General features: G+C 35.6%; 2 protein-coding genes and 2 non-coding genes across 10 annotated transcripts; 2 read left to right on the top strand and 2 right to left on the bottom strand.

Annotated features, from left to right (window-relative positions):
• Positions 1-4,357: 4,357 nt before the first annotated feature.
• Positions 4,358-10,699, bottom strand: LOC131627924 (putative disease resistance RPP13-like protein 1). Of its 5 annotated transcripts, XR_009291625.1 has the most exons (6): positions 10,567-10,669; positions 10,281-10,480; positions 9,762-9,986; positions 6,298-9,652; positions 6,021-6,111; positions 4,363-5,523 (listed from the first exon to the last, which is right to left on the bottom strand). XR_009291625.1 is itself a non-coding variant. In XM_058898782.1 (2 exons), exon 1 carries the CDS (start codon positions 10,062-10,064, stop codon positions 6,321-6,323), a length of 3,744 nt encoding a protein of 1,247 aa, XP_058754765.1. In that variant the 5' UTR covers positions 10,065-10,255; the 3' UTR covers positions 4,358-6,111; positions 6,298-6,320. The 5 variants fall into 5 exon arrangements, 1 of the variants encoding a protein (XP_058754765.1); XR_009291624.1 differs by lacking the exon at positions 10,281-10,480 and having other exon boundaries at positions 10,567-10,699; XR_009291623.1 differs by lacking the exon at positions 10,567-10,669 and having other exon boundaries at positions 10,281-10,560.
• On the top strand, positions 10,276-10,366 carry TRNAY-GUA (transfer RNA tyrosine (anticodon GUA)). Its single transcript is given in 2 exon segments — positions 10,276-10,312; positions 10,331-10,366. It is a non-coding gene; the product is annotated as a tRNA-Tyr (tRNA).
• A 5,031-nt stretch (positions 10,700-15,730) lies between the features above and the next one.
• Positions 15,731-26,382, top strand: LOC131627925 (putative disease resistance RPP13-like protein 1). Of its 3 annotated transcripts, none has more exons than XM_058898785.1 (4): positions 15,731-17,937; positions 18,331-21,461; positions 21,561-21,635; positions 21,879-26,382. In XM_058898785.1, exons 1-2 carry the CDS (start codon positions 17,635-17,637, stop codon positions 21,358-21,360), a joined length of 3,333 nt encoding a protein of 1,110 aa, XP_058754768.1. In that variant the 5' UTR covers positions 15,731-17,634; the 3' UTR covers positions 21,361-21,461; positions 21,561-21,635; positions 21,879-26,382. The 3 variants fall into 3 exon arrangements, with proteins under 3 accessions (XP_058754768.1, XP_058754767.1, XP_058754766.1); XM_058898784.1 differs by having other exon boundaries at positions 15,731-21,461; positions 21,879-22,112; positions 25,497-26,382; XM_058898783.1 differs by having other exon boundaries at positions 15,731-21,461.
• Positions 15,845-15,935, bottom strand: TRNAY-GUA (transfer RNA tyrosine (anticodon GUA)). The gene is given in 2 exon segments: positions 15,845-15,880; positions 15,899-15,935. It is a non-coding gene; the product is annotated as a tRNA-Tyr (tRNA).
• Positions 26,383-27,044: the final 662 nt, after the last annotated feature.

The following is a 27,044-nucleotide window of genomic DNA, read 5'->3' as shown; positions in this document are numbered from 1 at the left end:
ATTTTCAGCATTCTGTTTTGGATGATTGTTATTATTTTATGTTTTTGTTTTCATTAGGTATGGTGCATCCCGATGTTATCTCCAAACATATTGTGTCTTAGGATGCTTCACTTGTAGAAGTGAAGGAGATAAATGTTGGCAACCATTTTAGAAATGAACAAGAGTTCGAATTTCGTGATCACATGCTTCAATGAGTTCGTACAGAGGCATTCAAACTGGGGGTTGGTGTTGTAATCGGAAGTTCTGATAATGGTTTAGATAAAAGAGGTGCATTTGTGACATTGACACGCGAAAGAAGTGGGAAATATATACCTCCTCTCATGAAATTTCAAACGAGAAGATACCAGTTCAAGAAAATATGAGTGTCCATTTAAGTTGCGTGGTTATCGATTGACAAATAATAAATGGAGGTTTAATGTGATATGTGGTTTCCATAACCATGATTTGTGCGAAAAATCAGTTGGTCATCCAATTGCATGTCTCCTCATGCCAAAAGAGAAGAAATGTGTTTTTGACATGACTTTGAATTTGGTGCAACCCAAAAACATACTTGCAACCTTGAAGCGTAATACATAAAAAATATCGCAAATATGAGGCAAGTTTACAACAGGCGCTATCAAACTAAATTAGCGCTTAGGGTGACAGAACCGAAATGCAACACCTCTTGAAACTTCTACATTATAACAATTACATATCTAGGTATCAGAGATGCGAGGATAGAGTAACCGTTAGAGATATATTTTGGACCCATAAAGTTGTTCAATATGTTTCCCTCGTGCTCATAATTGAAGGGCAACAAAGAATCATACACATGACTATCCAGGAATAAAGAAAATTTTGAAATGATGTATCACTCTCTTGTTTCGTGCATTGGTGTACCTACACGGGAGGATAAATGGATGAGCTTCCTTGAAATGGGTCATCTCATAGTAAGTGCGTATAATAGAGTGTGTATTAATATTAACAGATATGGTTTCTCGGAAACTTTTTTTCAACTGCACACTGCACCACCTCCTAATCCAAATTATCGTATTATCTGTATTGGGTAGGTTTCAAATTCGCAGCATTTTGTTCAAGTTTATTTGAAATCAGGATGCCCTTATACCACTTACATCACCGGAGTGGACAAGCAATTCAACAAACAAAGCCGAGACTTTGTCAGACCAATTTTTTGAAAGGATGCAAGAGTTCACCAAATTGAGAAGACTGAAAGAGAAAAAAATAAATAAAAGTCAAAAGGGTAGCACCAATAGTTATAAATTTGTTTGGCGAGAAGTCTTTTGGTTCATTTTAGTATTTATTCATCAAATTATTGTAAGTGAAATTGTATTAATGTTCTATTATGAAATTTGTCAAAAAAAACTCTGTATTTATTACATGTTCTTTTTATGTTCTGCCAAGGAAGGTTTGGGAAATACATTTCTGAAATAAATGGCAGTTTCAGAGATACATTTCTAGAATATGCCCTGGTACAAGATAGAATTTCTGAGGTTAGTATTAGTCTACAACTACTATAAATATAAGGCACTTGTCATTTTGTTTCATACCAAAACACATTACACCTTAATGATCATCATTAGGCATTGTTGGAAATGTTCACTTTAACGGCGTTATACCCTCAAAAGAATTTAAGATCATTGAGTACACCCCTCTTGAAGATTTGTAATACACATTGCAGGAGCTTCTACCATATGGCTTCAATCGCAAAATTGTGAAGATCTAGTACCTTTCTGGTAAAACAACCGCTAGTCTTCCAAACTATTAAATATATTTTGGTTACTTACAGGATTGACTAGATTGATCCTAGGACATGTGTCTAAAAGTTTACAATCTTTATGACTGAGTTCATATTCTAAAGGTATACTTCGATTGTAATGATAAAAGACAAGACTCGAAAGAAAGGAACAATATATGTAAATGACTTGAATTTATAAAACTGAAACTAAATGTAAAAATACAAATGGTGTTACACGTACATTCTCAATGAAACTCGTTCTCTTTCGCTTGGTACTTGAGTGATTTGTTTAATGATTTGTACAAAATGAACACCCCTGAATCCTAATACTAAGATCCTTATTTATACTAATTCAACCCTAACGGTCTTACACTAGTAGAACGCCACGTTGTCTCTTTGCATGCGTTTTGATTGTCTAATGCTTCCACGTGTCTGGCTAATCAAATATAATATTTTGAAATTCAAAACATTCCCACTTGAAGCTTTGAAGTGCGAAACAACGTGATTTTGCCAACGCGTATCTTTCAGAAATACCTCGAAATATTCTAAATCTTTTCGACTTCTTGCCTTCGAGGATATTATAACTCCTTCCTTGCTTCGACTTAGGAGAAACTTTAATCTTAAAGAAACTCTAAAACGGCCTTATAATGTCATTCTTCTTCGAAGTACACAACTCCTTTTAAAGCACTTAGTTGTCAAAATCTCCAGCTAACAGTACCGCTCACATCCGTTGACAAAGAAGGGAAGCTTGAGTTCGACAACTTTGAGCTGAAGACAACGCTGATTTATGGGCTATGTGAAGAACATTTTTCCGTTTAGAATCAAAAGTTTCGATCGAGCTGGATGCGACTGTTTCGAAATCGGTCAATGATATTATCAAAATGTTACAACGTCCACATAGATATTTAAATGTAATGTTTGATCTATGTTAAAATCTCTTATGTATTGCTGATTTTACGATATTAATGATGATTTTATTTTGTCAACATGTTGTTTTTCTGCTTCTGCTTCGTAACATTATGGAAATATACCTTCGAAAGTTTTACGAATATACATCTCCGAAATAATTGTCTCAACAGAAAATGTTTGGTGCACCCGAAGTTACATGTCCAAAACTTAGAGACATAATTATATTTTTGCACAGTGCGATATAAAAGTATACGTTGCATTAAGAAATTCTCCAAAATAATTTCTATATAAACAAAAGCAAGCAGAAAAAAGACACAAAGTATAATTCACCAATTTTTTGTGGCTAGCCAGATAGTGACTAAAATAGGTGGGCCACTTGGTGACTGGGTTGTCGTGGTCCCTTTTACTTCAGCTGTCAAAACGGGCTGCTTGGTCCTGTATAGACTTCAGGGTTCTAAATGAGCTTTAGTTATATTATTTTTTATACAAAATTAAAATGAAAGCTTCATCATATTTATTATATATAAAATAAAAAATATATATTATTTTAAATATAGTATATTTTTAAATATTATATTAATTTTTATGAATACTTTACTATGTTTTTTAATATAATATATATATCAAAAGTGTATAAAATAATACTCAAATATTTAATTTAAGAGAAACTAATAGAATACGTGAATTATGAAATAAAACATAAAATAATTAAATATTAGTTTGATTATATTAATCTATAATATTTAAAAAAAGATAAAATTTAGTGAGGTGAGAAATATTAGTGTGTAGTTTTGGAGTGAGATAACACAAATATTAATATAATGTATAGTTCTAATGTATAGCGGGCTTTTTAGGATCGGACTAAAAAACCCTAAAAAATATGGACTTTAATTTTAAGATCTAAGCCCTTTGATTTTTCAGACATGACGAACCGTCTCATATGTGCTAACCATTTTGACGGCTCTACTTTTACATCCGATAAAATCTGCATAGATTTACCTCACTTCAACTTTCATTTGTATGATGGGTGTTTCAGAAAATGGAGTTCTTGCTTCCTTTATTCGACTTTGAGAAAGAAATCATTTGACACAATAAGTGGCGTCATCACAATTGCACCTAACTGTTAGAATGTGTTTGGATAAGATAATTGAAATTTTCTTAAGGAATTTGAAATTCTAAGCAATTCAAATAATTCAATTGAAATTCATTTACTTTTAAATTCTTTTGTTTGGATGAAGTATTAAAATAATTCATTGTTAAATTTTTTGGGTCATATTCATAAATTTTAAAACTTTTGGGTCAAATTTAAAATATGAAAAATATGGACTAATATGTAATTTTAAAAAATTTGAAGGACCACTTTATAAAGTTTGAAAATTATTAGGAATTTATTTGCAATTTTTTAAAAATTTTGGGGTTGAATTTAAATTTTCATAAAATATGAGGACCGTCTTACAAAATTTGAAAAATTAATAATAAATAATTTAACATTTGAATTATGTAGAGTGAAGGAGAAATTTCAAATATTTTACTTTTTGATGTCATTTGAAATTTCTTAAATTTAACTTGAATAAAATACTTCATAAATTTACATTATTTTAACAATTTTCTATATTTTATATCCAAGCAATTAAAAAATAAAAATAAAATTTTTTCTCTCACATTATCATAACCCCTCCATAATTCCAATTTAAAATAAATTTAAAATTTTCAATCTTCTTATTAGTTGTTTAGAATATGAATATAAGTTTGTTTCCATATCCAATTATTTCTCTACCTTAATGAACCAACCAAATTCTTAAACATTATAGAATCCACAATTTCATCATCTTAATCTCCTATAATTCCCTCCTTTGCTCAAAAAAAAAAAAAACTCCTATAATTCCCTCCTGTTTTAGTAGGTGTTACTACAAAATTACACTCAAGAATCTCAAATTTGTTTTTCGAAATATCAGTTGCATACTTGACCTAATGAAGTGTTAGATTCTATGAGGTTTCTAGAAATTCTATTCTTAAAAAATAATAAAACTTTTCAAGATCTTCCATATCAAAGTCAACCTTCATCTTCATTTAAAATTCCTTAATTTTAGTATTGTAACTTCCATATCAAAGTCAACTAGTCTTCTATTATGTTTATAGGAAGGGATGCCAATACTGATGCTCATAGTTTAGTGGGCATTGGGAAGTCGGTTGGCTCTCGTACTTAGTTAGGTGTTATCCCTCGTGTCGAGGAATATCCTGTAGTTTCGGCTAGTTTGGCCATCTTTTAATATGTCTATGTTTTTCCATCAAAAAAAGAAAAAAAGTCAACTAGTCTTCTTGAAAATTTTATGTTCTGTAAGGTCTAGCTTAAACTTGGGGCTCTCTTCTAAACCAACATCATGCACTTCAATTTCATCATTGTCTAATGTCTTTTTATTATTTTACTTTTCCTCCAAGTTAATTGAGCATTTGGAATTGGACAATGCCTTTTGCTTCCAACCCCAAATTTCTTTTTCCATCATCTTTGCTAACCTCAATTTTATTTAGCACATGATTACACTATTTGTTATCTCTTCATATGAATCTTTTACAACAGAAACCCCATCTTGTCTAGGCTGTGTCTGGTAGTAGACCTGTGAACCAACTAATTCCTCATCTCTCTCTACTTCATTACTGTCAAAATTGTATTGATGCATCACGCAGTTAGTCTTCTCAGGTTTTCCATGCCTGCAATAGTTGGTGTTGCGTACAAGTAACTTTTTTAACTCTTCATCACAACATCATTAGCACAAAACTCTCTGGTTCTCCCTGTCTTGCGCCATCTTGTTTCACTTCCTTGTTCATTGGTGCAAACCTTTCTTCTTTTCCTTGCTCCTGACGTGTATGCTTAAGAAGGCCTGTGAAAAAAGTGGTGGATCTTTGCTTCTTAACATATGATGATCTCATTCCAGGTGATTGCCATGCATGAACATGATGCACAAAAAAGATACATGTGTGCTAAGAAAGTAAAAAAGTAGACAGATTATGGATGGCAGACATTGCATAAAACTGGTTTTGGAACTATATCAACAGTTCATTCATTTCAACATTTTCATTTGTAGATTGTATGTTAAGTTAATGTTTACGTATACATACTCGTGAGTTTCTTTTTGTTCGTTCTTTTCCAAAGCTTGAAAAGATATCCAAAATGCTAGCTCTAAATGAAGTGAATATGAAAAAGAAATGGCTTGTGGATGTTAATAAAAACGAGACTATGTCTCAGCGCCAAAATACGAGTGCAGAACAAACATACAAGGTAAAATAATATGATATTTTTAAGACCCGACAAATTATTAACTATATCATTCACATATGGCCACAACAATAACGAGATCTCTGCTAAGATAATTTTTACCTGTAAATATGAAAAAAAGTTTGTTGTGAATCTGCATGCACCCATACGGCCTTTTTTACCAACAACCACCCATACGACCTTGTACAGCAAACTGCAAATATAAAAAGGAGACATGTTCAAGATAAAGAAAGTAGATAGAAAAGGTGGAATAAATTAGCTGGGCTGGTAGTAGGATTTAATTTTCATGTGTTTGAAAGATAATGAAGAAAAAAAACGGTGCAGAGTACAAATGAAATTAGGAAAGTGACATTTAAGCGAGGCAGAGCAAAGTAATTACCAATTTAAAATCCAAGTTCAAGCTTAATAAATCCATCTGCTGTCAAGCTTAATGTTTGGGATGTGGGAAAGTTTGGGCCAGATTTGCGGGTGTTTCATGCGGCACCGTTCTTCCAGCAGAGGACATTCATATATTTGAAGTTTTAGCAGAGAAGCAGGTAGTCTGTCTCCCACCATATTCTCCAGCTTGGGACAGCTTTTAATTTCAAAGTTTTGGAGGGACGTGAGATGGAGAATCCCCCTACACTCCACAGTGAACAAATTGGACATTTTGCATAGGGTAAGGGAGGTAAGGGAGGGAGGTAGCATCGCAAAACCCTCCTTGGGGAAGGACTCAGAACCATCAGTAATGGAAAGATGGGTAAGCATGTCTAACAAAGTTAGCAACGGGTTCCTCAATAATTTTTCACAATTCAAGATCTGAAGTTTTCTCAAGCTAGGCGGCATACCCCCTTCTGGAAAAGTCTCAATTTCTGGGCAATCTTCTATTGTCACATTTTCTAACATTGGGAAAAGAGTATGTATGTGACAAGGAAGTGACTTTAAATTAACGCAGCAGGAGACATGCAATGTATTCAAGTTTGGTGCAGACAATCCCTCTCTTGGAAATGATACAAAATTGGGGCAGCCTCTAATCCTAATATCAGCGAGATTTTGAAGGTTCTTCAAAGCGGAAAGATTTTCTATGTTTTCACAGTTTCTGATTTTCAGATATCGAAGATTTGGAAAGGTTTCCAGTGGGAGGGTTCTAAGAGAATGACAACTCCTTTTTATATACAAATACACAAGTGACTCGAGTTGGTGGTTTTGCATTGGGAAATCTAGATTTTCACAATTCCTAATAGTCAGGTAATGCAAGGATGTGGGCAAACAATCTCTCGGAAATGATATTGCAGATGAACAATTCTCAATGTATAAATTTTGAAGAGAAGTTGGTAAGGTGATTCTGAAGGCTTCAAACACGGACTCTATTACCGCTCTTCCTTGAGTTTTTAACTCTGTTAATGAAAGTGGTAGTAGCTCTGGTAGTGCTACTTTATTGCTTTCAGAAACCTCTAGTTTAGTTATGACAAGGGACCTTGGGAGAGAAGAAGCAAGTTGGTAGCATTGTTCAATCACAAGTACTTCCAAAGCAGGAAGATGAGATGGCAAATTTCCCCGTAATATAGGACAACCAATAAGCAAAAGGGTCTTCAATATAGGGAAGGGAGCAGCTGATTCATGGGGATGATGCCACACTTCCCAACAAGGCATGTCACGGAACTCAAGACGTTCAAGGGAAGGAAAAAGTGTCTCTGAAAAAAAATCACCATATTCAGATCCAATAATCTCGATCATACTCATTCTACTAATTCTCAATTTCTTAAGAGAGCGTAGTTGTTCTAGTGGGGGCAGGATGCAACAATTATGACAATTATAGAAAGATAAATCAGTCAAATTATGGTAGGAAGGATCTCCAACCCATTCTGGAAATTTTGTGCCCCTGTATCCACCAATTTCTAGCCTTTTCAGGTTCTTGGTAGGTTGTAAATTTCCAAGTATATCCATCTCGCTTTGTGAATTCTTAAAATCGTCCTTTGCATCTTGAGACCATACAAACGATAATTCTTCAAGGTATTTCTTATCCATTATCTTTGCCTTTGATGCTTCAAAGCTGTTGGTAACATTCTCTAATTTCTTAATGGAAAGTGATCTGTGAAGATTTGAAAGTGTCCCCAGTTCCTTGATCCCGTTCTCTTCATGTTTTCCCACAACAAAGTAACTTAAATAATGCAACTGATTTAATTTGCTCATTCCAACAGGCATTTCTTCTAACTTACGATTTCCACGGATATCAAGATGGCGCAAATTTACAAGATTTTGCATGTCATTGGGAAGCCAGGTTAGTTCTCGACAATTGTGCAACCTCAACGTTTGTAGATTATACAAATTACACAATGACTCTGGTAATGTTTTAATTGCCGTGGCTGAGAGATCCAAGTAACGCAAATGGATCAGTTCATTTATCGAATCGGGCAATGCATCAAGATATGGAGAGTTGTGAAATGACAAAACTCTCAAGCTCTTCAATGTGGATAAAATGATGCATGATGCCTTTTCGATATTGGAAGGAGGGGGTTTAAAATAGTTTGTCAAAAACGTCCTAAGATGTTTTGCTCGGTCAAAAATATCAAAGCTTTCAAAGACTTGACCACTGAAGCTTCTAAATGATAAATGACGGGTCATGGTACCGATCTTCGTTTCTTTCCCGAGTTCTTCTGTTCTGAAATAGAAATCCCTGCCAAGCAATATCGCTAAATCATGCACCAGATCATGCATCACAAAACTCTGATTCTTATTTCCAGAATGTTGAAAAAACGATCTTGAAACTAAGTCATCAAAATACCCATAACCAACTTCTTCTAAAGTCTTCCCGTTGTTTTGAGGTTGTAAAAGATCTTCAGCCATCCACAACAAAATCAACTTGTCTTTAAAAAATTTATGATCCTTAGGATACAAGGAACAATAAACAAAGCAGCGTTTCAAATAAGGAGGGAGATAATGATAACTAATTCTTAGAGCTGGAATGATATTACTCTCATTTACCCAAATGTTACTATTTAGTATATTATCCCAATCCTTGATGTCACGTTTACTTCGCAACAAGCCCCCAAGTGATTGTGCTGCTAAAGGCAACCCCTTACATTTTCTAACAATCTCTTTGCCAATTCTAAGGAGATTCTTATTCTCACTGAATTCTTCTGGAGAAAGGCATGCATGGTTTACAAACACTGACCAACAATCTTCATCAGACAATTTCTCAAGAGAGTAATTTTGAAAAGTTTGAACCATAGAAGCAACTTTTTGGATACGGGTTGTTACAAGAATTTTACTTCCTTTAGCTCCGTATTGAAGAGGCCTTAAAAGAGAATTCCAGCCGTCATAATCCTCGGTCCATACATCATCCAAAACAATTAAGAACTTTTTTCCAGCTAGTTTTTCCTTCAAATCACGATGAAGCAACTCTTTGTTATCTGTGCTACAAGCATTCCCCACAATTGACTCCAAGATGGCCTTTGCAACATTCAATTCATCAAAATGATCAGAAACACAAGCCCATGCTTGAACATTGAATTTCTGCTTTATAGTATCATGGTTGTACACAGATTGAGCTAAAGTAGTTTTTCCCACTCCACCCATACCAACTATAGGGATCACAGAAATTCCATCCTTATGATTATCATCATCTAACAGTAATTTGAGTATGGCCTCTTTGTCTTGATCCCTACCAAATACGGTAAATCTGTCTTCTAAAGAGGTTGATGGAGATCTCCATGATGAGTGATGAGTTGCAATATGTTGAAGGCCAAGAATATCTTTGAAATTGAGAATGTATTCAAGCTTAGCAACTATATCTTCCAGCTTACAAACCAAATTCCTTTCCTCAGAGTTGAAAAAGCGAGAAAAGTAGTTAGCAGTACTGACCTCTTTGTTCTTCTGAGAAGTTGCAGCTTTAGTAGAAATCCGATCAAGAATGTCATCAGCAACATAGAGAGCATCTTTGAGATCATCAAGCCATTTGTTGACAGCAGAGTCATGAATCTGTTTCTGCTCCGCATCGTTGAGCACAGCTTCAACAGCATAAAGAGTGTTCTTCAACCGTTGAACCAAATTGACGTCAAGTTTCTTCCCACAGATCAAGTCAACAACCTGATGAGAAGCAAGTCTGTCAAGGACAACTTCAATGAAAGCAGAGAGAAAAGCTTCACCAACAACAGTGGCCGCCATAAGATAATTGAGTGATGAGATTGTAATAGAAATGGGAAAATCAGAAACGGATTGCAGCTACTGCACTAAGGTCAACTGGTTCGATTCTTTCTATATAGAAACAAACTAGGAAACAAGACTATTACTATTATTATATTAAATTTAATTTAGAATAAACCTTTAATTAGAAATTAATAGGTAATTATATAATGGCACTAATTGCAACCATCAACCGACCTTAGCTCAGTTGGTAGAGCGGAGGACTGTAGTTGGGACACCATGCTGTCATCCTTAGGTCACTGGTTCGAATCCGGTAGGTCGGATTTTTTTTAGCGTCGAAGTAGTAATAAGTATTAGAAACTCACACTCAAAACCATGGCAATATCAGCTTTTGTCAGTTGTGCTAGGATATGCGATCTTCATACATTATTCTGAATCTATTATTAAACTAGTTTTCAATTGCTTTTAAGAACTATAAGTAGTTTTTTGTTTTTTTGAAAGAAAGAAAGGTTTACAGAGTTACCAGAGATTGAGAAGCAGAGCACGAGCATCGTCGTCGTCGTTCAGAAATTCATGAGGAAGAGTTTCCCGCCGCAGGTGAGGAAGGTTTCTTTTTTCTTTTACGGTGAATGGAAGGGGCAAAATTATAGCAGCAGTCTTTCTTTTCACTGTGGACCTTTGATGATGAGGTTTTTTTATTAAATATCTTTATTTAATATGATAATTATATTTTAATATTTAAATAATTCACACAAAATATTAATTGATATTTTTAAAAACAATAAATAAATATAATTGATTAATCAATCAACTTCCTACCTATTATCAGAGCATGTCACTAAACATCTTATATTACCTTTTAATTGAAATTTCATTTACATTATAATATACTATTTTTTGTAATTTACTAAATAAAAAATAGTATTAATTAATCAAATGTTTTCTTTCATCCAAGTGACACCTAATATTTTCAAAAAGTTTTTTCCCTCTTTCCCTCACATTCCTTATTTCCAAACCAACACAACATGAAACCTTGTTTTCACACCTTCGTCGTACGTTTCCAAAACATTAATCGGCGGTTTCTCTCAGTTCCCCATTTCCTTTTCCTTTGTACATACCAACATTCTCCCATCCCTCTCATCTCTCTCGTCAAGTTCTTTCATTTAATTCATCTTACATTTGCTTTGAATTTTTTTTCCAGAATTTGTGTTCTTCTCTTTTTATGTTAAACATGTTTCATAACTATGCAAATCACGGCGTCGCAGAAGGTGATGGTGGTTGAAGAAATTGATTCACGGGAACTGAGACAGGGGACAATGGCCATATTCTTGTAAGATTTTGGATCTGTAAGTTTCAAGGAAGGAGAAGTGATTGATGATGCGATTCGGCATATGTATTCGCGGATCTGAGATTTGGTTTAGGTATTCATTTTGTTTAAGAAGTGAAGTTGTTGGCTAAGAAGGAGGATCGATTTTCTCTTGATTATGCCATTAACAAACTCATTCATTCTCTCTCATCAGTTTCTTGTAGCTCCAACATATTGTCGATTTTTGCCTTCCCTTCATCCAGCTCGAAGATCTTCCGATTTTGTCTCAGGTAAATTCATCTCTTTGAATGTTCATTCTTAATAATAGTGTAGAATGTTTCACAAATATGAAAATAAATATGAAAATAAGCTTTAAGTATTTTACAGTTCGTGTTTTTAGCGAGTTTGGTTGAGTATTTTTTAATGTTAATGTTTAGCAAGTTTGGTTCAGTATTTTTTAATGTTCATGTTTAGCAAGTTTGGTTCAATATTTTTTAATGTTCATGTTTAGCAAGTTTGGTTCAGCGTAGATGTTCTCAGTATTAGCAAGTTTGGTTTAGTATTTTTGAATGTTCATGTTTTTATTTCTGGTGTGCTTGCTCTGAGTATTTTACAATTCAACCTGGTATGCTTAATCTGGTTTTTGGAGTTCAATGAGGTTTGAAGCTATACTAATTGAAATTAGGTCAACTTGATGATGTTGCGGAAGAAGTATTGACAAGTCCTGTTTTAGGATTGACCATTGACGAAGCGAACAATGATTATCGTTTTGGGCCTTCAGCTCCTGCGGACTTTGTCAAAAAAGAACAACTCAACTTCCGTTTACCACCGTTGAAGGTTTGTTAGGTGATTTTTCTTAAATTCAGCCTGCTGAAACAAGTCAAATTCTGGATCCATGATTTTCATAATGTTATTTTCTTATTCCATCTTCATTATGTTATGTGACACTTGAGGAGAGCAAGGAGGCTGATAGCTCCACAAGGCAAGCTTCTCACAAGATTTCTAAAGGACTACATGACAAGGTGTCCTCTTTGGTGGTAATATTATATTTGGTTGGTTTGGTTTTGGGATACCATTCATTTCGTATTATATTTCAGTTCAAGTTATATGATCCATTAGTTTTATTTTTGGCAGGGTTGATGATGCTCGATAACCTATGAGTCGGATTATACCTATTTCTTCATCTCAGTTGACCCCTTATCGTGTTGTCATCGTACTCCGACTGATAATTCTTGGCTTCTTTTTGCAATATCGTGTAAATCACCCTGTAAACGATGCATATCCACTGTGGCTGACATTAATCATCGATGTCATGTACATGTCTCTGTTTATTGAGCTTCACCATGTCAACTGGGCGTAAGGATCTCTTGCATTGTCAATTAAGGGCATTGATAAATGATTTTTGTCTAACAATTTTAGATGGGCACATGCTATTACAAATCATGCAGTGGAGGTTTAGTTCCATGGGAAATGTGTGGATGGTTACTTAGAGTGATACTTTACAATATCACACTCTCGCATCATCCCACATGTTCAACATTTAAATGATGTCGGGCCTTCCGATGGTGGGGGACCTTCTGATGATGTGCCCCCGCATCCACCTGGTGTGCTTGACCAGGAGTGTCTGTAGATGATTGTAGTACTTACAAATAACCTAATGGGTTTGGTAAACCTAAATGGTAATGTTTATGCTTTGGCACCACATATTTTATTATTTTGTATTATTATTATATTATTTGTATATTGTTGATAAGTTAACTTAATAGTTTATTAGATAACCATTTAACGTTGCGTTATTGCGGGATTAACATAACTTAGCATAGACAATAAAATAACTTAACAAAACAACAATAAAAAAACTTAAACACTAATAAAAGATTCTGGCCATTTCAACATCTTGATTATATGGTCGACCAATATAGCAATTGTCACATCAAACTCGACTGATCCCTTTCACGCTATTGAAGTACACATTTGCCATATACTAATATTTATACATTTTAAGATGTCTTTTAACAACACATGGTCCATATTTATACAAGTTTGAATTCATTATGGACCACAAAAAACTGTCAGTGCAATTACGGTCGTACCAAACTCACGACAAAATCTCAACCGTAAAAATTCAAACTACCGAATATTTCATAGTCATGATAAATATCCAGTAAATGCATGAACTTTTCAAAGGTATACTTTCCATTGTTGAGTCTTATATTGTACTTTCGAACCCTTCAGAATAAACTAGTGAGGTGTTTGTCATGTAGTTCCTCTTATTGGACTTAACGATCATGTCATTCTTATAGACCTCAAGTGTTTCGCCTATCTTCTCCACAAAGACATTGTTCATCATCATCAAGTATGTTTCCCCAACATTATCTAGGTGAAAAGGAATCATGTTGTATTGATAGTTGTCTCATTCAGTAATGAAGGTTGTTTTTTCTCTTTTTGGCTCACATATGGGTAATTGGTTATAGTCAGGAATATGCATCCATGAACGAAAAATTTTATATCCAAGTGAATTTCCACTAGCTTGTCTATGTCCGGGAGTGAATATAAATGTTTAGGGCATGTCCATTTTTGGTCGGTGTAATCAGCACACATTCTCCATTTTTCAAATGCTTTTTTCAATAATAAAACATTGGACAACCACTTAGTGTATCTCATTTTGGAGATCAATTTAGCATTGAGTAAGCACTGAACTATCTTCATGGTTGCTTAAGCTTTTTCAAGGGAGTTCATCCTTCTTCGTTGGGACACATATCAGACGGAGAGATTGATTTTCATTTAATAGCATGTCACACTTAAGTCTATGTCATGCATCTCGCCGGAAGAAACTGCGAAGAGGTCGACATTAGTTTTAAGGCACTCAACGAGTCTCTTGTTCACCATGGTCGGTAAATAGCTTCTATATGGATAAATCGTGTTGGGTGATCATAAAGTTGGACAAATTCAAACTTTCCCTTTGGAACCAACCTCAAGACCTTCATTTTGACTCATAGTGATAGAGTCCTCTCGTATGGTTTCGTCCCCGCGTACGTCGAAGTCAACCATACTAACTTCTTTATAGATCTTCTTATTTCTCTTCTCGGAGGCAACAATGGTTTCGACGAGGTCTTTTAGTATGGTTTCATGCATTTGGAGAGCTACATGCATATCAGTCAAAACAACACTGATTTGCACGAATCATTATGATATTTCATCTTTAAATGGGTCGTATTACATCTAATGATGCGATGAAGGACCTCCATAGAATGCCATTGTAGATGGTTCACGGGCGATTATAAGGAAATGTATGCACATGGTTCTCTTGTCCTTTACTTCTCCTAAAGAAAATGGTAATTCTATGATTCTACATGGGCAAGTTGAAGAATCATTGAACGCTAAAATATCCCCTCCTTCATACACCTTAAAATTCTAATGCACATCAAGTCGCATGAGCCTAGACATGGCAATAAAACTCAGACCCATGGGTACCACCCGAACCCGCCCCGAAGTTGACGGGGAAAACCCGCTTTGACTGAGTTTGGGTTCGGGTTTGGGTTTTCCTCGATTATAAAACATGGGGATGGGTCGGGTAATGGGGACACTAGTATCCACCCCGAACCCACCCCGTTTATTTCAATATGTACATTATTATTTATATTTCATAATTTATATTATTAAATATGTGGCTAATGTTTTAATAATTTGATTTGTATTTATTATTTTAAATATTTGAAATATATGTATGAAATTTTTTGAGATTGTTTTATTTTGTTATTTATAATGTAATTTGATTTTTGAAAAAGTAAATATTTTTATTAAAAAAATTGATTTTACGAAATACATGTTGGCGGGGCGGGGATACCCGAACCCAACTCGAACCCGTTAAGGACGGGTTTGAGTTTTAATTCCCCATCCCCGTTTGAGTTTGGGGCGGATAACGGGGATTGATTGAAAATTCGGGTTTGAGTTTGAGGGAGGTAAAAACCGTTCCCGACCTGCCTCATTGCCATGCCTACATGAGCCACATCACTGATGAGGTTTCCTCGATATTAAACACCTTAATAAATACACTGTATATTCAACACCTTAATGAATATGGCTTTGGATTAATGAGTGAGTCTCCTCCATATTAAACCTATGGTTAGCCTGAAACAATTTACAACAATGAATTTAGACCACTACTAAAAGTACAATATCACTTTCACACTATTTTAAATTAACGTGAGGTTATTGAATTTGTTCAACTCATTCTAATAGTACTGAATCTAAATATAAATCATTTTATATTCATTTTTTCTTTAAATTAAAAAAAAAAGTAATCCAACAAAAACTAAATTTCATCTTCGCAAACATATTTTATTTGTTAGAATTTTATAAAAAGAAAAAATAGCCTACCTCCCCCTCTAAAGAAAAACCTGCTCTTATGGTTTGAAACTCTTCGCCGCCTCTCTTCTCAAAATTCAAAACTAGGTGGATGCTACACTGAAAAGTGTGTAATGGAAAATAAAGTTCCGACCTACCGGATTCGAACCAGTGACCTAAGGATGACAGCATGGTGTCCCAACTACAGTCCTCCGCTCTACCAACTGAGCTAAGGTCGGCTGTTGATAAAAAATGATCTTAGAACGATACTCACAATGATGGAAGGTTATCAATTCTTGCCTAATTACTTGCTCCCTCAGCAACTCTATTTTCATTTTCTGGCTATTTTTCCTCGAAAATGGTACATATCAGCATATCTAAGGTTGTACTCCAGTAAGATCACAACATTAAGGAGATGCTATTAAGTTGGCAGTTAGGTTCTAGATATTTGTTTAGTCTTCAAAAAATTATTTAAGTGGATGGCGACTGTCCCCCGACACTCTAACTTCAACCATGTTGTAATCCTGATTCTGAACTAAGCATAATTTCTTAGTTCATAGCCCCTATTAGAATTACAATAGTCAGACAAATAGTCATTAGTGGCGCTATCGCGCCATAGCCGAGCGGAGGCCGACCGCTACGGGAAGAGCTTTAGCGGTGTAGAACACTATATCTACACTATAGCCACTATAGCGGCTGCTATAGGGTAAATAGCGGGATGGTGGTGCAGAGTGGTTTTCGGTCCAGAGCGATTTCTGTTCCGCTATCCTTTCACCTCATGAAAAACTGAAATTACCCCTTAATTTACAAGGTTTTAAGGATAATTTCGGATTTTGAAATCAAATTTGAGTTGAGACTCAACCTTAACCTTCCTTTATAGAATTGTTTATGCACTTCAAGAATCACTTGTGTTTTTATTTATGAATATTTTATGAGTTAGATATTTGATAAATTTAACATTAACTATATGTTTATAATTATTATATATGTAATTTGTTCAAAAATGATCAAATATAGCTTTGTTCCCACTATACGGTATTATGCTATCCCACTTTTAGGGCCGGCCGCTCCGCTCCGCCCCGCAATCGAGAATGACTACTATGAGACAAACAAGGAACAGAAAATAAGGTGGTGATTTCATACATTTTGCATTCTTCATTGTGATTTTAAGGATAAATCTAAACACACACAAAAAAAGCCATGTCCTCCCTCCTAAACTCCCAAATAGGCACTTTAGTGTTAGTATGCATTAGGAATATTTTGCTGTTTCTCTTTTTAATCATCCTGCTAGTACTATGCATGCGTAATTAGAGCAGATATTTCGATATAATACATATTTAAGTCTTTGTTTCCTCACAGGGCTTAAGATGGGGTACTTCTCTTTTTCTTTTCTTGTTGTTAATATACTTTAATTAGGATCTTTGACACCTAGTAGGTGTCACAAGGTATCTCTATGGCTATGGCCTTTGAGTCTGCGATGATATTAATATTCGAATCCGTAACAAGATGTCTGTTTTGTTTTTACCATGACTAGACTACCTCTCAAATGACTACTCCAGAAATCTAGCTAGAGTTCTTTTTTAGAATGAGAGTCGTGTTGCGACCTTTGTCAACATTGTCGTATTTTATCTTTCAGTACCCTTATTATTATACTACATAAAAGATTATATCATTTCAAATAATTAAGATATCAGTATTCGAGGTTGTAGAACGTGCCAAGCAAGAAAGCACTGCTTAATTCCTATTACTTAATCCTTACAAGGACCACACATGCCACTTCTCTCGTAGACTGTGTTCACAGCATGTGCCAAGCAAGAGTGGCAATATTATAGAGTACTCCACACTTTTGTTTTAGACCAATTTATTACTTTGTTGCATTTACAAATCAATCTCTAACTTCCTCTCTTCCTGTCTAATCTAATCTTCTCGATCTTGATCATGGCGCTGGTTGCTGTTGGTGAAGCATTTCTCTCCGCTTTCACTGAAGTCGTCCTTGACAGGCTAGCTTCTCCTCAGGTTGTTGACTTCATCCGTGGAAAGAAAATTGACGTCAATTTGGTTCGACGATTAAAGAATACTCTTTATGCTGTTGAAGCTGTGCTTAGCGATGCTGAACAGAAGCAGATTCATGACTCTGCTGTTAACAACTGGCTTGATGATCTCAAAGATGCTCTCTATCTTGCTGATGACATTCTCGACCACATCTCTACCAAGGCTGCTCTTTCCAAGAAGAAGAATCAGGTGAGTACTGCTAATTACTTCTCTCACCTTTTCAACTTTGAAGAAAGGGATATGGTTCGTAAGCTGGAAGATATAGTTGCCAGACTTGAATCCATTCTCAAACTTAAAGATATTCTTGGTCTTCAACTTATTGCAACTCATCACTCATCCTGGAGAACTCCATCAACCTCTTTAGAAGACAGATCTGTCATTTTTGGTAGGGATCAAGACAAACAGGCCATACTCAAATTAATCTTACATGATGATGATAACACTGCTGTCATCCCCATTGTTGGCATGGGTGGCCTTGGAAAAACAACTTTAGCCCAATTTGTGTACAACCATGACAGTATAAAGAGCAAGTTTGATGTTCAAGCATGGGTTTGTGTTTCTGATGATTTCGATGTTTTGAAGGTTACCAAGTTCATCGCGGAGGAAGTGGAAAGTGCTTGTAACACAAATAACTTGAATATCCTTCATCGAGATTTGAAGGAAAAGCTGACCGGAAAGAGGTTCTTGATTGTTTTGGATGATGTCTGGACCGAGGATTACGACTCTTGGAATTATCTTTTAAAGCCTCTTCAGTATGGAACTATGGGAAGTAAAATTCTCGTAACTACCCGTATTGAAAAAGTTGCTTCGATGGTCCAAACTATTCAACCTTACTCTCTTCAGCAATTGTCTGATGAAGATTGTTGGTCTGTGTTTGCAAACAATGCTTGCCTTTCTTCAGTTGAATCCAGTGAGGATATGGATCTCCAAAAAATTGGCAAAGAGATTGTTAGGAAATGTAAGGGATTGCCTTTAGCTGCACAGTCACTTGGGCGCTTGTTGCGAGAAAAACGTGATATCAGGGATTGGAATAGTATACTGAATAATAATATTTGGGAGAATAAGAGTAAGATCATTCCAGCATTGAGAATTAGTTATCATTATCTCCCTCCGTATTTAAAACGTTGCTTTGTATATTGTTCATTGTTTCCCAAGGATTATAAATTTGATAGAGATGAGTTGATCTTGTTGTGGATGGCGGAGGATCTTTTACATCCATCGGAAAATAACAAGACTTTAGAAGAAGTTGGTTATGGGTATTTTAATGACTTAGTTTCCAAATCATTTTTTCAACATTCTGACAATGGGAACTTCAACCAACATTTTGTAATGCATGATCTTGTGCATGATTTGGCAACATGGCTTGGTGGAGAATTCTATTTTAGAACAGAAGTAATTGGGAAAGATACGAAGATTAGTATCAAGACTCGTCATTTGTCATTTTCCAAGTTCAGTGATTCAATCTCAACAAACTTTGATATTTTTGGCAGAATAAAATGTCTAAGAACAATCTCGCCAATCTATTTATGGAATGATCAATTCAACAAAGAAAAAGCGTCATGCTTCATTTTGTCAAATTTGAAGTACTTGAGAGTTTTGAAATTTGGCAACTTTGAAGGTCTTAATGCATTTCTTGATTCAATAGATGAACTAATCCATTTGCGTTATTTGGATCTGTCTTACACATCTATAAAAATGTTACCTGAGTCATTATGTAACCTGTATAATCTACAAACGTTAAAGTTGCACCACTGTAACAGTCTAACAAGGCTTCCCGATGACGTGCAAAATCTTGTAAATTTGCGCCATCTGGAAATTCGGGGAACTAGTTTAGAAGAGATGCCTAGAGAAATGAGCAAATTGATTAATTTGCAACATTTGGGTTGCTTTATTGTGGGAACGCAGGAAGAGAAAGGGATCAAGGAATTGAGAACACTTTCGAATCTTCACGGATCACTTTCCCTTAGGAAGTTAGAGAACGTGACCAACAACTTTGAAGCATCACAGGCAAAAATGATGGATAAAAAGTACCTTGATAATTTATCGTTTGTATGGTCTGAAGATGCAAAGAACCATTTTACAAGTTCACAAAGTGAGATGGATATACTTGGAAAGTTACAACCTTCCATGAACCTGAAAAGGCTAGATATTCATGGATACAGGGGAACACTATTTCCAGAATGGGTTGGACATCCTTCCTACCAAAATTTGTCTAAGGTATTTCTGTCTGATTGTTTGAATTGTTGTATCCTTCCATCACTTGGACAATTATACTCTCTCAAGGACTTGACAATCAGTGAAATGAATATGCTGGAGACTATTGGATCTGAATATGATGATACCTTTTCAGGGACATACTTTCCTTCCCTTGAATATCTGCAGTTTGTCAAGATGTCATGTTGGAAAGTGTGGCATCATCCTCCTGAGTCAAATGCTTATTTTCCAGTATTGAAGTCTATTGTGATTAATGATTGTCCCATATTACATGGGGATTTGCCATCTTACCTTCCTGCTTTGGAAACAATTCATATTGAAGGATGCAACCAGCTTGTTTCTTCTCTCCCAAGGGCTCCTGCCATCTGCAATTTATCCATATTTGAAAGAAATAAAGTAGCCTTGAATGAGCTACCCCTTTCATTGGAACAGATATTTGTTGGAGGAAGAGAGGTGACAGAGTCTGTCTTTGAAGCCATTGCCAACACCCCACCAATTTCTCTTAAAATGTTAGTCATCAAGGATTGTTCTTCTACGATATCGTTTCCAAGAGATTGTTTACCCTTATCCTTAGAGAGTTTGTCCATCACTAATTCTAGTAATCTAGATTTCCCAAAGCAAAATCACGGCCATGAGTCACTTAAGTATCTTCGTATAGATAAGAGTTGTGATTCTCTCATAACTCTCCCACTGGACACCCTTCCTAACCTCCATAATCTGCATATCATCAACTGTGAAAACATAGAATGTCTTTCCGTTTCAAAGGTTCTTCAAAATCTCATTGATATTAAAATTCGTAACTGCCCCAAATTTGTATCATTCCCAAAAGAAGGACTGTCTGCACCCAACTTGACATCATTGTATGTCTCCAAGTGTGCCAATTTAAAATCACTGCCTTGTCACATAAATACTCTTCTCCCAAAGTTAGAAAGAGTGAGTATGCTTGATTGTCCAAAATTGGAGATGTTTCCTGAAGGGGGTATGCCGCCTAGCTTTAGAACAATTTTGATTGGGAATTGCGAAAAATTACTGACGAGCTCATCTCTAACTTCAATGAACATGCTTACCAGTCTTTCCATTCATGGTCCATGTGATGGTGTCGAGTACTTTCCAAAGAAGGGTTATGCATTGCTGCCTCCCTCCCTTACCTACCTGCATATATTTAACCATTCAAGTTTGCACACGTTGGATTGCACGGGGCTTCTCCACCTCACTTCCCTGCAAACATTTACAACTTTTTGCTGTCCCAAGCTGGAGAATATAGTGGGAGAAAGGCTGCCTGCCTCTTTAATAGAACTTAATATCTCTGCATGTCCTTTGCTGAAAGAACAACACCGCATGAAATACCCTCAAATTTCCCACATCCCTGGCATTAAAGTTAACGGAAAATGGATTTAGTAAGCTTGAAGTTGGTTTGCCGTATGTTGTTCATGGTCATATGGACGCTTCCATCAATTAAACTGCAGAATCAAAGCAAGCATTTTATTTAACAATTTCAGGTTATGATTATTCAAGCATGAATCTCTTTGTTTTTTGGGACAATGGATATAGATGTCTAGTTTTAAAAATATTCATTTTCTTTTGTCTTACGAATGCAGACATTATGGCGGCTTACTCCCATGTTGATTATGCATGGAATACCAATCAATCTTGGCTTTGGTTTGTACAAATGAGTAAGTTCTTAAACTTCCCTTCTAAAGTAATATAGTATGCATGTGTCACACTTCTTCATGGTGAGGATGGTGATTTCACTAAACTTATTATCTACATCTTATTTTGTACATTTTGGTGTCAGTATTTTTTTCTGTAGTGATAAAACATTTCTGGAAAAGAAGTTGGCATCGAAATTTCAAACTTCGTTTAAAAGGACTCTAATTATTTATTCATTTTAAAATGGTGTACATCTTCAATTGCAGGATCCATTACAGAAATTTTTTTGCTGCCATTATTACTCCGCAATTCGTTGACTTTGATTGGAGTTAACAATGAAATAGAATAGAGTGATGTTGTGCTGATTCGATGAAGGAGCGGAGCAGATTAATGTTGTAGCAAGGAAATGGAAATCCAATTCTTACTGCTATCTTACTGCCGAAACCGTCACACAAAAATTGATTGGAAAATTTGATTAAACAGTAAAAGTGTTTTGTAAGGTAATGCCTGGTTTCTGTTATTTACTGAACGAATTATAATGTCGGTGTAGAGGATGTTAGTAGCAGAAGTTTTTCAAACAAATTAGGCATCATTGATAACAACTTACAATTTTGAGTAATGGTTTTGTTTATGCTAAATCTATTTCCATAAACATCATCATGTGTTTTTCTTATTCTTTAGTCCCTTGTTAGTATTGCATTTTAACTTGGTATCTTTAATTGAATTTCCAAATAAATAATAAATGTTGACATAGAGAAATTGTAACATGACGAAAAGCATTAAAATCATGTTAAAAGTGTAAAAGCTTGCCAGATCCTACGCAGCCCTGTCAGTGTCTCCTTTGTTCTCGAACTATCGTGACAGGATAACTCAGTCGACCTATTGTAGCTGTTCCTGAGTGAAAAACCAGTCGTATCCTTCCACCACACAAAATTATCCTGCAAATCAGTTTTGGGGAGATGGATTGCAGAATTGTCGATTGTTCACACCATTGCTTGTCTTCCTCTTCATTTAACTCTTCTTTGAGTCAATCGATACCAAGTCCAGGAAGACTCACGCATCTCAACCAAAGAAGTCGCACTGCTATCAGGATCGGCCACGAATAATCCCAGAATACATTGTCGCAAGCTTTTTCGAAGTCTACATTAACCACCAAGCAATCCTTTTTCTGCCTCTTAGCATAAATCCAAAATTTCGTTTAAAATCTCAATTCCATCAAACATCTGCCTCTTGGCTAGAAAAGCAGATTGACAACTGGGTATAGATTGTTAGGAAATGTAAGGGAGTGCCTTTAGCAGAACAATCACTTGGAGGCTTATTGAAACACTGCTTTGTTAATTGTTTATTGTATCCTAAGGGCAGTTAACTCCCTTTTCGATTGTGCTGGAAATATTGATCATGCTGTCTTTGGACGCTTTCCATAGGAGGTAGTTTTTAGCTTACTGTCCTATATTGTTTCTTTAAGTGGAAATTCTGTCACCTCTTGATGGAGAGAATCAATGTTGGTTTTTGAAGACCGTAAGAGACAGTGCCTTAGCACTGTTATATGCCTGAGTATGTGCTTCACATTCTGCTTGCAAAAGTTACTCAATAACTTGCATGCTATTTCTCATCTGAATTCCTTCTTTCTCCAAAAGTGTATAAAATCTGCTTGTTTTCATTGCTGCACAACCTGTTACTTACCTTCATGGAACCTTGTACTGTTTCCCTGACATTTAATGATCAAATGTGGCTTGCTGCATTGAAAGTTGAATATGCAGGTCTTGAAAATAATGACACTTGGACTTTAGTTGAGTCTCTTAATCACTTGAAATCTATAGGGTGCAGATGAGTGTTTAGGGTTAAGGGGAACCCTGCAGGTAGACGTAGTATTAATAACAACTACAAAGCTAGGCTTGTAGTTAAGGGTTTCCATCAAAAAGTTGGTCAGACTATCTATAAACATTTTCTCCGATTGTGAAACCTATGATAGTTTGTACTATTCTCACTATTGTTGTCACCCAACAGTTGGTCAATTAAGCAAATTGATGTCAATAATGCTTTCTGGAATCGTCGTCTTGAAAAAGAAGTGTATATGCAACAACCTCCTAACCTTGAGAGTAGTAATAAAGCCTTAGTATGCATGTTGAGCGAGGCTCTTTAATTATGGCCTCAAATAAACTCCAAAATCTTGGTCTGAAAGGCTTAAAATTGCTCTTATGCAACATGGTTTTAGTGCAAGTAAATGTTGATGATATTTTAAAGGAGTTGATTTTGTATTTTCTCTCCTATAAAAGGAGCACTCTTTTCTTTATAATAATATGACAGAAAATTATCACCCATATTCAAGGCTAGAGTGATACTTAAAGCTTTCCCTGACGACCCGTTTTTTATCTGACCCGACCGATCCAAACTATGGTGGACCCTACCCAAACACCACCTCCTATCAGAGGTTGCGGCGGTGCCAACAATAATTCTGGCGCCGACAACAATAATTCCGGCTGCGGCGGCACCAACAACAATTCCGGCGACACCAACAATAATTCCGGCAGAGGAAGTGGATTTACCATGCCAAAAATGCCCAGTTTCATGACAAACAACAATTTTAAGGATGGATTCCTTTATGGAAGAGGTGATCCCAACAATTTTTTTGGTTCCGGTTATGGCTACCCATTTGATGGTGGTTACAGTAACTCAGGAGGTGGAGGTCAAAATAACTCCCTTCAAGTTAATGTTCAGAAACTGGATGGTTCAAACTACGCTGGATGGTCCCAAACTGTTCGACTTATTCTAGAAGGCAAAGGGGAGTTTGTTTTTCTTACAAGTGATGTTCTGGTGCCCGCAGCAACACATCCGAATTACAGGTTCTGGAAATCTGAAAACTCTTCTATTATTGCCTGGCTTATTAATAGTATGGAGGTAGGTATGAGAAAAACATACATGTATATCTGCCTACAACAAAAGATGTTTGAGATGCTGTTAAACTGTCCTACTCTGATATTAAATTTTCTTTCTCAAATTTATGATCTAAAATCAAAGTTATGAAATTTAAAGCAGAATGACACGGATGTCACTACCTACTATAGTGAATTGATGGCCCTTTCGCAAGAGTTGGATCAGTGCTATGATTATAGTTCGAGGTGTACTGAAGACAGTGTTCAATTTATTAAGACGCAGGAGAACGATCGTGTCTTTATTTTTCTTGCTGGTCTCAATAAGGAACTCGATGAAGTAAGAGGTAGAATTCTTGGAAATAATCCGCTACCAACTATCCGAGAAACGTTTTTAGAAATCAGAAGGGAGGAGGCTAGACAAAGAGTGGTGATGGGAAAGTCAAACTTAGCAACTGATGGTTCTTCCCTTGTCACCAACAACTCCAATAAAGACAGCAAGAAATATGGTAAACTCTGGTGTGATCACTGCGAACGTTATTATCACACACGTGAGACTTGTTGGAAAATTCATGGAAGGCCTCCGACTTCTGATCATTCCTCCTCAAATGCATTTCGATTCACTAAGGAACAGCTAGACCAAAGTACAAACTCCTCGAGTCTCAAACACTTTCGTGCTCCATAGCCCAGAACGATAACTTCCCAAAATCAGCCCATCTTAGTGTCATTCCTAATCGTACATGGATCGTTGATTCTGGAGCCACCAATCATATGACCGGTGAATCCAGTTTATTTTCTTCATATAAACCATGTGCAGGAAATTCCAAAATTAAAATAGTTGATGGCCATCTTTCAGTCGTGGCAAGAAAAGGTTCTATTGTTTTGTCTCCCTTACTAACCATCCAAGATGTGTTACATGTCCCAAATTTGTCTTGTGACTTATTGTCTGTTAGTAAGCTAACCACAAATAAAAATTGTCAAGCTCTTTTCTTTGACACTCATTGTGTATTTCAGGATTTGATCTCAGGGAGGGTGATTGGCACTACTGAGGAAAGTGGTGGACTCTACTACTTGGAAGATGAACCAAAAACTAGACATCAATTTGGACCAATAAGTTTTTCTTCTGTTAAATCTTTTTTTGTTTCAAATAATAAGGATGACATTATGTTGTGGCATTTAAGGTTAGGTTACCCTAGTTTTAAGTATTTAAGTTCATTGTTTCCTAAACTTTTTGTTGAACAAGACATTTCATCACTTCAATGTGAGGTTTGTGAGTTTGCTAAACATCATCGAAGTTCTTTTCCAATTCAATCTTATAAACCTTAAAAACCTTTTTCAATGATTCATAGTGATGTTTGGGGACCTAATCAAACAAGTACTTTATCCAATAAAAAATGGTTTATCACTTTCACAGATGATCATACTAGACTTTGTTTGGTATACTTGTTTAAAGAAAAGTCTGAGGTAGGTCAAATAATTCAAAACTTTTGTAAATTGGTGTAGGCACAGTTTAATATCCAAATACAAGTGTTTAGAACTGACAATGGTACTGAATTTTTTAATAAAATTGTTGGAAATTTTTCTTGAAAATGAAATTGTGCATCAAAGTTCATGTGTTAACTCACCCCAACAAAATGAGATTGTAGAGAGGAAAAATTGGCACCTTCTTGAAGTTGTCCGAGCACTACTTTTCTCTACCAATGTCCCTAAATATTAATGGGGTGAAGCTATCTTGATAGTTGCACATTTAATAAACCGTATGCCATCTCGTGTTTTGAAATTTCAAACTCCTTTGCAAAGTTTCTTGAAATATTTTCCAATTACTTCAGTTCTATCTGATTTACCACTTAAAATATTTGGATGCACAACTTTTGTTCATAAACACAAGCATCTGGGTAAACTTGAACCCCGTGCAATCAAATGTGTTATTATTGGGTATTCATCTTCTCAAAAAGGTTATAAATGTTTTGATCCTAATACAAAGAAATTTTTTGTAACAATGGATGTTACTTTTTTTGAAAACAAACCTTTTTTTTGGTAATGATCATCTTCAGGGGTGGGGGGGGGGGGGGGGGAACAAATAAAGATTTTCCTGAATTGTTTGAAAACTTAATTATCTTAGAAGATGTGTATATATCACATAATTCTGCTCCATGTACATCTGCACCTAAAGAAAATGCCTTGAAAAAATTAGATGAACCTACTCCTTCCATGAGTAAGGATAAATTAAAATCAGAGGCAACAAATCAAAACAAAGATCAAACAAATGTTTCTTCTGAAATTAATGAAAATGCACCAGATAAAGATCCTTATAATGAAACATGAAAAAGATTTGAGGAAGGAAATCCAATTTGGAAAGGCAAAATTTATGCCAGAAGAAACAATGATCAAGTAGTAGAAGATCATATTCCCTAGCTCCGCCAAGAATCTGAACTGAGTGAAAGTCAACTGACTTAGAGGTGTAAATATCTCATTGATCCTAATTCTCTATATACCGACCTTGATGTCCCCATAGAACTTAGGAAATAATATACTGGTCTTAATGTTCCCATAGCCCTTAGG

The sequence above is a fragment of the Vicia villosa genome, unplaced genomic scaffold, assembly GCF_029867415.1.
Source record: "Vicia villosa cultivar HV-30 ecotype Madison, WI unplaced genomic scaffold, Vvil1.0 ctg.000415F_1_1, whole genome shotgun sequence".
Taxonomy (NCBI): Eukaryota; Viridiplantae; Streptophyta; class Magnoliopsida; order Fabales; family Fabaceae; genus Vicia; species Vicia villosa.
This window is presented reverse-complemented; position numbering and strand designations above follow the sequence as displayed.

Bases quoted from the DNA above. Each gene is read 5' to 3' on its own strand.
- LOC131627925 (XM_058898784.1), top strand. From the start codon at position 17,635: ATGGCGCTGGTTGCTGTTGGTGAAGCATTTCTCTCCGCTTTCACTGAA.
- LOC131627924 (XM_058898782.1), bottom strand. From the start codon at position 10,064: ATGGCGGCCACTGTTGTTGGTGAAGCTTTTCTCTCTGCTTTCATTGAA.